This window comes from Papaver somniferum, unplaced genomic scaffold (genome assembly GCF_003573695.1).
Source record: "Papaver somniferum cultivar HN1 unplaced genomic scaffold, ASM357369v1 unplaced-scaffold_133, whole genome shotgun sequence".
Lineage (NCBI taxonomy): Eukaryota > Viridiplantae > Streptophyta > Magnoliopsida > Ranunculales > Papaveraceae > Papaver > Papaver somniferum.
The window spans coordinates 18648373-18660311 of record NW_020622492.1 but is presented as its reverse complement, the minus strand read 5'-3'; the positions used below and the strand labels follow the sequence as shown (position 1 = coordinate 18660311).

Here is an 11939-nt window from a genome sequence, read left to right as displayed (position 1 = left end):
ACTTAACAATATAGATCTAGATGAAGCTAGCATATTGGTCGGATTCACCCACCTCAGTGATGATATACCTGATAATCTGTTGGAAGAAGAATATCAGTGAGAAGGTTAATGAGTGTATAGATTTAGTTTATAAATTTAATTAGTAATGAGTACGGGAAACAAGATATTACTGAAGGGTGCAGTTGATGTTGCTAAAATTGAGTCAGCGGTGGAACGAAGTACTTCCATAGAATGTAGAGAGTATCGCAGAGACTTTTCAAATTGAACAAAAAATTGATGAACAACAAGTGACGAAAGAGTATGTTTATCATGACAGTAGATGGAGGTGAGCTTCACCTTAATTAAAAGTCAACTAACGGCTTAATTAAACGGTCTTCGATTAGTCTCCGACCCTAATGCATCAAGTGCATGTTTTACGACCCAAACCCTAATTAACCCATAAAGTTACAACCTTTTTATAAAATATCTCGAATAACAACCTGCTAAAGAGGACACCAAGAAACTAGCAGAAAAGAAATCAATGCAACAGTTCTGAGAATGAACATTAGTGTTTTTTTCCTCTTCATTACATTTTTTTGCTTTGTTTTTTTTCTTTTTTTTTTGAAAAGCACTTTATAAGATTTTTTATCTAATGTTATTTTTTAGACAATTTTTTTTGAAGCATGTATATATTAAAAAGGAACTAAATAGAGATTAACGGGGGAAAGTGATTCTCTTAGAGTCACTTAAGAGAATTTGATTAAAAAAAGGCGGTTTGCTTGATCCCATATCGTTGTGAAATAGTTTCCTTCTGATAATGTTTGAAAATATTTTTCACTAGAATAATGGATTTAAGAAAATAATATATTATTTATAAAGTCATGTAATGGTTTGTTAATTTTAGTTTGTGATTCTTTGACATAATTCAAATTTTATCATGGTACGTGAATCAAAAATCCAAATAAATATAAATTGTACGTATGATAATATATAATAATTATTTAATCTTGATAAAAATTATTTAATTTTATAGTGCACCTTTATTTGAGCGGCAAAGACAATGTGAAGAAACTCAAAAATCCATTTTCAACAGACATTACAGGCGGAGCAAATATAGCTTCTTCAAAGGTCGGATTATTTAGAGTGCGGGAAAAAGCTCGAACATATTAGAGTATTTTCGATCAATATGATTCTACTCTACAAGAATATAAGTGGGTATTATTATCTTTTCTTAATTTATGTGGTTCTTTGGAGAAAAACCAACCAATAAATAGTAACAGTGAGCACAAATACGTTTATTATCTCAAAATGTCATTATGAAATTTAAGATCAAAATATGATAATCATGACATTTTCTGGTTTGATAGGAATAAATATAGGTCCCTGCTACGGGAAATGTATGATTTCACTTCACCAATAAACAGGGACAGACCAAGATTTCACTTAGGGTAGGGCTAATTTTCTACATGCACGAAACTCATATGTGTATATGAAGGACCTGTATGGGGCTCATATGTCCTACATTAAAGCAGGCGGTCGAAATTTTTTTGATTTACAAAAGATGATATTTTGATGCATAGACTTCTTTATCAATTAACAATATATCCTCAAATGAGATTAAGATTTGTGAATAAAACTGTAAAACCTTCTAACTTTTTATGGGACAAGTAAATCCAGGTATTCGATTGATAACTGTAATGGTAATGGGCTTGGCCATAAACTTACAACTAATATTTCTCAAGTGGGTTAGTAATAATAGCAGGCTTACTCAGTGAAATAAAATTGGCTACTTAGTTTATTCGTACGACTGAGTACGAAAATCAGTTAAATATGTATACTAAAAAAAATTTGGGCCAAATTCAGGGACGGGCAATAGTCCGGGTTAACCCCTTCATAGGACCGTCCCTGCGAATAAAACATGTATCACTATGGTTGCAAAGACGACAAAAATATTCCATTGTATAAAATTAATTTTACCGATAGAAAATATTTCATTGCACTATGTAGATATAAATTCTCATAATCATCATGTAACTTTTCTATAGATTTATGTTGTTTGAGATGAAAATCAATCAGATGATGAGACTTTTTTGAGATGCATTATAATCTCGATGTCGCTTTTTTTGATGCAATAAAGACATAAGATGATTGGGTGATGAACCAAATATGGTAAGAATATATATTAAAAAAAAACAATAGCATGAGTTCCAGAAATTTAAAGAATATGAAAACAAAAAGTCGGTATAAAAGAGTTTTTAATTTATTTATGAAGTTGGAACAAATATTATAGGATTTGAAGATATTATTATGGAGAGCCATGACTTTTTAAATATTTTTTATATCGCATTGAATTTTTATTACCTTTTATAAGGTCACAAGTTCGCTGAATATTTATTAATTTCTTAAATATAATTTTATTTTTTTGAGGAAACCCATTTTAAAGTATGATATAATCTTTCATAAGCGACACTTAAATATTTATTAATTTCTTAAATATAGTCGATCAATCAAACCAAACAAGATGATAATTGAAACTCAAAATTTGATTCCCATTCATTCTTACCCCACATTTTGCTGATGTGGATCGATGGCTGAGCCAGCGTCAATTAAGGAAAGAAAAGAAATATGTTTACACCTTAATCTATGAACCAAAACCACCCCATTACTCCACTTCGCATTTTTTTTCATCGGCTAACTGCTCCCCACAAACCATATTCTCCCACTGCTTCTTTTTTTTGGCGAAAAATATTCTTCATTCACCACTTCTCAGATCTCTTTGTTAGTTTTCTTCCCAGGATTTTTTTCTTCAGTGCGCATGAAGATGGTTTAGGGATTTCAATCTCATTAAAGATTTCCCAATCGATATATCCAAAGTTCCCAAGAGGTGATTCTCTATCTTTACCTATGAAGCAAACTTATTAAATAATCTTTGATTTAATGATTTAAACTTCCTTTATTGAACTTTAGGTCATCTGATTAAAAGCTTGGGTTTTTTTCGTTTTCAGTTTTTATTTGAGTAAAGGGAAGGAAGGAGTTTGAAGACTACTATCAACAATATGTCACACATCCTGATAAAGCCACGGTCTTCAGAATCTTCAGTCTTTCATATCAATGAGGTTTTGGTTTCATCCAATTTAGTTCTCAATTAAGGTTTTCAATTCATTGGGACTATTAATTTTGTGGGTTTTCTCAAAATTCTCAGTTATGTGCAGTACACATGGATGCATCGTTCTTCCTAAAATATTTGATATACTGCAGGTACATGCGTTTAATCATCGTCATTTAAAGGAAAATACTTTTCATCCAAAATTTAAAGTTACCCATACTTTAGAACTTCCAAGAGTTGAAATTGTGTCCTTCAATTACCCGTGCATCCATGCTCTTATAAAGTTAAGTTTTCATTCTCCAAAGAAAGAAAGATAATCACATATAATATGTTTGGATTCATGTTACAGCAGTCGTGGCATTGTGCAGATAGAATTGTGCTGAATTTTGGTTATTTTGAGAGAGTAAACCCAATGCAATTTAGTTGTTTGTGGAAAAGACAAGCAGAAATTCATCTTTAATTTTCACTCCATTGGTTGAAGATACCATGGAGAACGTTGAGGATAAGATTCAGGTAAATATTTTTCTCTTTTTGTTTTCCTGTTAAGTTTTTTGTTTTATTGTTGTGATTTTTCAGTTGCAGAGGTTGATTTTAACATTTTGTTTACATTCCTGCCTTAAGTTTCTTTCTGATGCTCTTAGTATCGTTTAGAATCAATCTTTCCCTAAATATAAAGTAATTAGTTCCTGACTTGATGTATCACCTTAAATGAATAGAGTCGTATTCGATACTAATAGAAATATAAAACATCTCACAGTTTTGATTTCAATTTTTCTTTGTACATTCTAAAAATCTGAGTTATAATCTTTTCATAGTGTGCAAATTTCTACGGTTAGAATACTGGGTTTACCAGTTGTACTGTTGTAGGTATGGTTGTAGTTCATTATATGTTCAGTCATCATCCTGAACACTATGGGAGTCGTTTGTAAGTCAATCTTGTGAGTAACTAAACATATTCCTTATTTCTCTCTCTCTCATTGCTCACTGAAAATCTTTTCATTTGATAGTTTATGTAATTTCTTTGAATTTACGAAAAAAATTCATGTACAACTTTTAATTTCTGTCTCGGAAGAATTCACCTGATCGTTGCTGCATAGTGACTGTCCAGTGCTAAATGCTGATGGTCTATAATGAAAGCCATTGCAAATCCTAGGGTTATTACTCGATCAGCTGGGGCTTCTCACAGTGAAATCGCTCAGTAACCTGGCAAGCATTTTTTCTATCATAATAGGTTGGTGTTTTTTTTTTTTTTTGGATGCGCAATGGCAGAGCATGGGGTGTTTGTTTTGGTTTGCTTTTGGATAATTATGCTTAAGAATTTATCATCGTGAGTTCTTTTTACAGAGATTAACATTTATTCTTTTTAAGCCCTTAACCAAGAAACCTCAATTATATCTATTTTGGTGTTCTATGTGCTACCTATGTGCTAAAGAAACTGAATTCAACCATCAACAATTTTTTGAAAATTTGTAAGCTAAGCAACCCTCACTACTTGAGTTGAACCTGAATTAAACATATATTCAAACTGGAATTTTTAAGTCTTGAGTTTTGTCACACAAGTAAGTCTTGAGTTTAAACTGGAATTTTTAAGTCGCAGTGTTCTATAGGTCACATTCACAGATCAAGTTCTGCCTTGAGAACCATAACTGAAACAGTAAACCACATGAATATACAATACGTTTCTGCCTTTTTGGCCTCCATTTTCAGAATGTAATTTTTCGTTTTAAATGTTCTTTTCATACAATATGGTGGAATGATCACTCATCTATAATGTTTTAGGGTTGAATATAAAAGTATGTCTTTTGATGAGTATGGCACAACATCTTATATGAACTATTTGGAGTGGTCTCAGTCGTCATCCATCACGAGGAAAGTTGTTCGTTATAGCTGTAGGAATTGCTCTGGCAATGTTTCCCCTCCTTACAAAGAATTTACCGATGCACATGCCCTTTAGATGCTACCTCCATTTCTCTTACCTACCGATGGTGGAGTTTCATCAAAGACACTGTCAAGTTGACTTCAAACTTCATGAATAAGGTAAGAAAAGTAGCTCATGTGATGCACACCGGAAAAACGCTGTTGCCAGTTTAGAAAAACTGAAATTAGTCAGAACAAGTAAAGAAAACTTCCATTAATATTTTCTTTCTTTTGGTGAGAACCTCTAAGAAACTTACTTATAAACAGTGTATGGAGAAACTGAAAATGCCGGAAGTGCGGTGCTATTTGACTCACGGCAAAATGAGTAAGAGATCAAGCTTGGGTTTTACTTTTATTGATGAGGAAATCTGCGTTACAGGTGAAACAGGATTCATCTGCGATGCAAGAACCACTCGTGATGGAGGGATAATAATGTGGCTGATAGGAGCTCTATCTTTGGCAAGACAATAAGTTACAAGAAAATGGATATTGAAGACAAACATGTAATGAAACATTATAGGAAGAAACTAAAAATGCTGGAAGTGAACTTTGACAACAATCTTTGTGATATATCTAAAACCTTACTTTGCTACTTGCGTTGTTAGAAGAACTTTCAAAGGCTGATCGTTTTCCTTCTTATGAGGTTGTCATAGGTGAACACTTGTATGCCTGGAAACTCTGTGTGCGAACTTTAATGCTAATAATTATATAAAGCTTTCCAATTCCAAAAATGAAATTGGATATTAACACTTCCTATAGTTATTCATTACGTTGAGTTTTGAACTTAAAGTTTGACTTTGATCAAAAGAAATCAATGTGTTGTGCAGATAAGCATATCTTACCATCATTTTACCAAAACAACAAATAAAAAATGCACAGGCAAACAAAAATACATCACTCGGTGCAGAGCACGGGTTACTATCTAGTATGTTTTATTACCAAGTTCACTCCGAGCATTGTTTTACCAAAGTTCACCTCAAGGTTTTTGAAGCCGCATTCTACTGGCTTACACTAGGTTCTAGGATAACAAAATGTAAAAGAGAAAACATAATATCATGAAAGAAAAATGTATGGTAAAATAAATTAAATAAATTATTTTTTTTAAAAAGAATCATTCATTTATATTTTGTTTTACAGTAATACAAACTATATAAATAATCACTTCATATTTTACAACAAGAGCATTGACATTTTCTCGGATCACGCAATAATTTTTATCCCTGACCTTTACTGACTCAACTTCTTTACATTTTTAGAGCAAAGAGTGAATTTATACCGGGAATGAATATTTGCAACTCCTATGGAGAAAGCCTGTAATGATGACAGTGTCGATTGGAAATGAATAACACACAACCCGTCTTGAATCTTCGCCATCCTCAACATGGGGAAATCTTTGTCCGAACCCTGCAAATGAGAAATTGTATCAGTTTTTTTTTTTTTTTGTTATTATTTAGCGTTTACTCTTCATTACTGACCAAAGCACCAGAAAATGGTGTCAATACACCACAAAGTAGATTAGCCCGACGACTAATTTGTATGCTGATGCAAAATAAAAAGTGTAATGTGATGAAAAACAACTAGTTACATGGTTGTAACACGGGCACACCTCTTTGAATAAATCACACGACTTGCACTCGTCTAGCGTATCAAGGTTGGTGAATTCTTCATGTCCATCTGATCTGCTACAGAGAACCGTGAGAGGGCAACCAACATCCCAACCTCCGCAATCACATTTACCGTCAGACCGCCATCTCTCGGTAAGACTTGATGGACCTCCATGTTTACTTCTTGGACCACTGTGCATCCCAGCTGGGACTAAAACATTCATGCTAGTAGAGCAGTCACTTTGAGTTTGCAAATTTTCACGGCCATAACCAGAAGAAATGGAGGCTCCTAAGTAGGCATCAGCCGGTTTAACTCTAGCTTTCTCCAAGAATTTCAAGCCCCAACCTCCTATTGTTACATCTAGGCAATTCTCATGGAGATGATCTTTCACAACTATGGCAGCTAGCTCAAACTCCTTAGGACATTCTAAAAGGTTCCTTCTATCCAAAGCATCAAGCTTGTTGCACATATTTTCACATGGATCTGAAAAACAATCTTTAAGTGTAGAGCCTGTAGCACCAAATTTAGGAGTAGCTTTGTGCTTAAACAAATGGTTCGCTCTAAACATTTCCACTACATTTTTAGGTGACCCCTTGTGCTTCCTCATGGTAGAGTCTGAACTTTGCACATCCACAAGATGATCTTCTTTAGTACCAAATAATACGAACTCTGTCTCCGTAAATTTCGAATTATTTGAGCACAAAAACGATGATTTTAAAACCTTCATCTTACCGATAAGATCGGGCACATTTTGGTAACTCCCATGCATCTTTGAAACCCTTTTTCTTGTATGAAACATGTACATGTAATCAAGGTCCTTATAATCGGAGGACTCAACCTTCAAGAGATCAGCTATAAAGATTTCATTATGATCATCAAATGAGAACACAAAATGTGGAATCCCACTCTTCCATGTGCAGTGAAGCATTCCCTGAAAAACAGTGGTAGAAGCAGGCAAAGATATCTGATTTGAACTTGCAGATTTCATATTTGATAAAGACGAAATAAGCCTTCGACCTAACGGCTTAGACCCATGTCTTCGATTTCCTACAGGTGATTCTTCTATTTCGAGACTTTGTGGGGTACTAAAACTCGGACTATTCGAAGGAGAGCTATAACAGTTTGTTTCTTTAACATCATTAGATCCTAATCCTCCTAACTTCATATCATTGTCTGGCGAACCAAAATGGCGAATTAATCCACTCATCAACATGTTATTCAGATTAATCCTTCCATCTATTGCCCCCACTATCCATTGTCCAGCAGTGTCTGAAACTACAATACCGTCCACTGCTACAATCGGGCATGGGACGATAAAACTACCTAAACTATTGTTTCTCCTGTTTTTCCTTGGTTCTGATTGATCAAACAAAAGTTTCATCTTTGAAGACTTTGGGTTCGAAGAGATATTGTATGGAGTTTCCAGACCATAGAGTAATAGAGAGTCAGATGCACTAAATTCTACAAAATCCAAACAACGCTGCAATTCTTTCTTATTGAAACTTATGAAACGTGTATGTTTAGGTGTTCTAAGATCCACCCTATGTCTTCTTAGAATTAACGATTCCTCGATACCTCTTTCCACCATATGTAATTGACTGACAACAGATGTTGATGCTTGTTCTGGCTCAACAACGAACCTTTCAAGTTTCATTTCATTAATTTTCAAACCATTCTCCTCATAGGTTTCGGTGTCCATATTCAATCTACAGAACTGTGAATCCTCTCTTTGATAGTCACTTTGTTTATCAACAGATAATTCTCCCATTTATATCGTCCAATAATTTAAGTAGACTAGTGCGGGCCTTTATGTACCTAACCTTTCGCAGTCTGAAATATAACATGAAAGCTTAGTGAACACCAGAAACTACTTGTGGTTCAAATCAAAGAAAATTAGAGTATAAGGAGATACAATGAGGAATTTGTAACTGTGACCGTAATATCACGATGATTCATGTGATAACATTTAAGCATGAAAAAATGACAATAATAATAACAGAAAAACGCTATAGCGGAAAAACTGACTGCAAATATTTTCCAGGGGCTCTAAATTTGATACTCAAACCAATTCAAATGGTGCAATCCTATACCACATTATTATAACTAAATACAGCACAAAAAAAAAATCATTAGAACAAGACTATCATTTTCTAAACCTCGCTTACTTTTTCTTGTTCTTCAAAGAAAACAGTTTTATGATATTCTACTGCAATAACAACCAACTTACATATGTATATAACTTACTCATTTGAAAAATTTCATGGCAACAAATACAACAGCAAAACAATAAGAAGCAACGAGACAAAGAGGATGTTCAAGAAACAAAAAAAGGCCCTGATGGTATGTACAGCATGGACCACATACGGACCTAGGGAGTTCCATACTGCCTGAATTTTAAGAGGAAAGCATTGTTACCATCCATTCATAATTGAAGTTAAACTACCCAACAATTTGAAGGACCATTTAGTGGCACTCCAGTCTCAGCGTATCTCAATTCAAGATCAAGGAAGAAAGATGGAAAACGTAAATAAGAAATTCATAAGAAATGGACTCAAATTTCAAACCATTACCAGAGTTAGGTAGAATTATTATTGAACAAAAAGTGATCAAGGAAAAGTTGGCTTTGCCTACTAAACTAATAAAAAGTAAGATTTGAATTTTACAGGGCCCTTTTAGAGACTGTTTGGGCAGCCATGGTTCCACTCTCTTGCCTAGGAGCATTACTCTTCAAAACACACCTTGTGCCCAAAATGACTATCCAGGTTCCAGATAAACAGGTTTCGAAAACTCAAGTTATGCCACCGAGATGGATATATGAGAAACACTATCAAATTCGTTGTCTCCCGTTTAGTAACTAGACATCCAGTTTTGTATCAGAAATGCATTAACTACTCTAATTCTAATCGACTAATTAATACAAGAGTTAATACAAATAGAAAACCAATATACAGATCCAAAATTTGATTGGAATTAGAGAAATAGATGAAACACACAAAAAGATTGAGAAGAAACGAACCTAATTCAGGGAGAAGAAGCAAATTCACCAGAAAAAGGAATCTTAGGCACCCAAAATTTAAGATGATCTTACTTCCAAAGCAGAATCGCTAGTAGCAAAATTTTCAAAGCTGCAAAACAACTAAAGACAATTCAATGAATAAAAAATTACAAAATCAAACCACTATTCATTTAATACATACCCAAAAACAAAAACAAAAATCTAAAATCAAAACACTGTGCAATATCAACTCCGTCCAATCCACAAAACAGTAAGTAAATACTACTACAAAAAATAAAAAAATTAAAAACCAACCTTTTTTTCTCAACGAAGCATTAGATCAATAGAACCAAAACCCACATCTACACGAGTCAAATCTAATCCCATTTTCACTAACCAAAAAGCTAAGTGAAAGATATCGTAACAATTATGAAATGAAACCGTAAGCCACGTTTAGGAGTCTCATTTTTTTTTTCCTTTCTAATGTCTCATTCAAATTTCTTCATATAACATCCCAATTCCCGAAATATGGGTTTCTGAATTAGAGATCAAAACAAAAAACCCTCTAGAAGATAAGAGAGTGGAGAAGAAGAAGAAGATTGATGATGAAATGGTGAGTGATAGTGTGAGCTGGTGTACACGATAGCAGGGAGGGAGCCAGAAATTCCATATAAAGGGGCGACTTTAAAAAAAATTGTTTAGGAAGAGTTTATTAAGAGATTATTTTTTGATTAGTAAGAATTTTAAGAGATCATGATGAATTAACCAGAAATAGGGGGCGGGCACGATAGTCTCGTCCACTACAACAAGATTTAGAGCCACGAACAAAAGAGCACAACTGTAAACTGTTTCATGTTGACGTGGATAAGTTTCTTTTTGTCTTTCTCTGCAAAAATGATTCGTCCTTTTGAATAGTTGGTAACTAAATTTGAAACCCCGTAATTTTCGGATAAATTCCCGAGGTTCATTAAATGCGGGTTTTGTTCCCTTTCTATTCTTTTTTGCATTCATTCGATTCCAGAGCGGCGGGTGTTATTTAACCTGGCTTGATTGGGGTATATCCAAATTAATTGGGGTATATATCAAATAAGACAAAATAAGATCATTTTAAAGTAAAACACAAGGTCCTTTAACCACATATTTACAAAAATGACTAATCTACTCTTGATTAATTAACACTAATAAATATGATTATGGAAATTAATTTAGTTAGTTAATTAGTTGATTGAAATGTTGGAATTATGTTTTATTTTAGATTGAACTCATGGATATGGGTAGATTTTTGAGATTTTTTTTTTTTTTTTTTTTTTTTGAGAATTCTTGATGATATTTTCAATTGAGTTGTAGTAAAAGATTTGTTGAGACTTGTGAAAGCAAAAGATTCTAGATTTACTAAAAATAAAGAAAACTTAACTCAAAATTTGATTTCAAGATATTAAAGATAACCAAGACACTAGAATCCACTATTACACATGAATGAATGACATCAAATATTTCATTACTGTAATTAGCCTTTAAATCCTTTATATCTTAATCCACAAATAATCAAACATATTCTCAAATATTAATTGTATTCCCTAAGCATAGACTATCAATTAATTAAACAAAGTATAATCTATCAAATTGAATCACAAGTAATTAAGAAAATTATGTAAACATTTAAAAACTCTGCAAAAGCAGTGATTGAGTGAATTATAATTAGGGAATTTTGATAAAGTGACACAGTTTTGAATTAGGGTAAAAAAAGTGCCCCCGCTTTTTTGCACTTTTCTAAACTGCCCCGTTTTTTTCAAATAACGCTTTCCATCCCGTTAAATGCAAGGTGACGGTTATCTCACCTGTTAAAAATTCATATTTACCCCTGAACTATGTCGTGAACTATGAACCCTAAACCCCTAACCCTGAACTATATCGTGAACCATGAACCCTGAACCATGAACAACGAAGCCTGAACTATGAACCTTAAACCCCTAACCCTGAACCCTGAACTATATCGTGAACCATGAACCCAAAACCATGAACTTTGAACCCTGAAACTTAAACCCCTAACCTTGAACCCCGAACCCTAAATCCATGAACCGAGCTCGACGAACCTGAAAAAATGAAGTAGAAGATAAACGTGACAAGTAAAGGGTAAATAAGTAAAAAATTGGATGTAAAACTAAATTAGATGGAAAAGTTAACAGTGGGGGTAGTTTTGAAAAGTTGAAAAAAACGGGGGCAATTTATTAAACCGAAATTGAGAGTGGGGCAGTTTATCAATATTCCCTTATAATTAAACATTAGAGAAAATGAAATAGTTACTCATTATTCATGTGTAAATAGCTTCATCCATTG

General features: G+C 33.5%; 1 protein-coding gene and 1 long non-coding RNA gene across 15 annotated transcripts; one reads left to right on the top strand and one right to left on the bottom strand.

Moving 5' to 3' along the window:
* Nucleotides 1-2649: 2649 nt before the first annotated feature.
* LOC113333810 lies at nucleotides 2650-5738 on the top strand. Of its 12 annotated transcripts, XR_003352380.1 has the most exons (5): nucleotides 2650-2863; nucleotides 2985-3095; nucleotides 3192-3237; nucleotides 3435-4316; nucleotides 4865-5738. It is a non-coding gene; the product is annotated as an uncharacterized LOC113333810 (long non-coding RNA). The 12 variants fall into 12 exon arrangements; XR_003352382.1 differs by lacking the exon at nucleotides 3192-3237 and having other exon boundaries at nucleotides 3238-4316; XR_003352379.1 differs by having other exon boundaries at nucleotides 3192-4316.
* Nucleotides 5739-6082: 344 nt separating this feature from the next.
* Nucleotides 6083-10383, bottom strand: LOC113333771. 3 transcript variants are annotated; one of them, XM_026580177.1, is made up of 4 exons: nucleotides 9918-10383; nucleotides 9624-9743; nucleotides 6609-8437; nucleotides 6083-6406 (listed from the first exon to the last, which is right to left on the bottom strand). In XM_026580177.1, exons 3-4 carry the CDS (start codon nucleotides 8373-8375, stop codon nucleotides 6230-6232), a joined length of 1944 nt encoding a protein of 647 aa, XP_026435962.1. In that variant the 5' UTR covers nucleotides 8376-8437; nucleotides 9624-9743; nucleotides 9918-10383; the 3' UTR covers nucleotides 6083-6229. The 3 variants fall into 3 exon arrangements, with proteins under 3 accessions (XP_026435962.1, XP_026435961.1, XP_026435963.1); XM_026580176.1 differs by having other exon boundaries at nucleotides 9624-9732; XM_026580178.1 differs by lacking the exons at nucleotides 9624-9743; nucleotides 9918-10383 and adding an exon at nucleotides 8976-9038.
* Nucleotides 10384-11939: the final 1556 nt, after the last annotated feature.

Bases quoted from the DNA above. Each gene is read 5' to 3' on its own strand.
- LOC113333771 (XM_026580177.1), bottom strand. From the start codon at position 8,375: ATGGGAGAATTATCTGTTGATAAACAAAGTGACTATCAAAGAGAGGAT. The intron at 6,407-6,608 runs GTGTGCCCGTGT...TCTCATTTGCAG, and splicing joins CGTGTGATTTATTCAAAGAG to GGTTCGGACAAAGATTTCCC.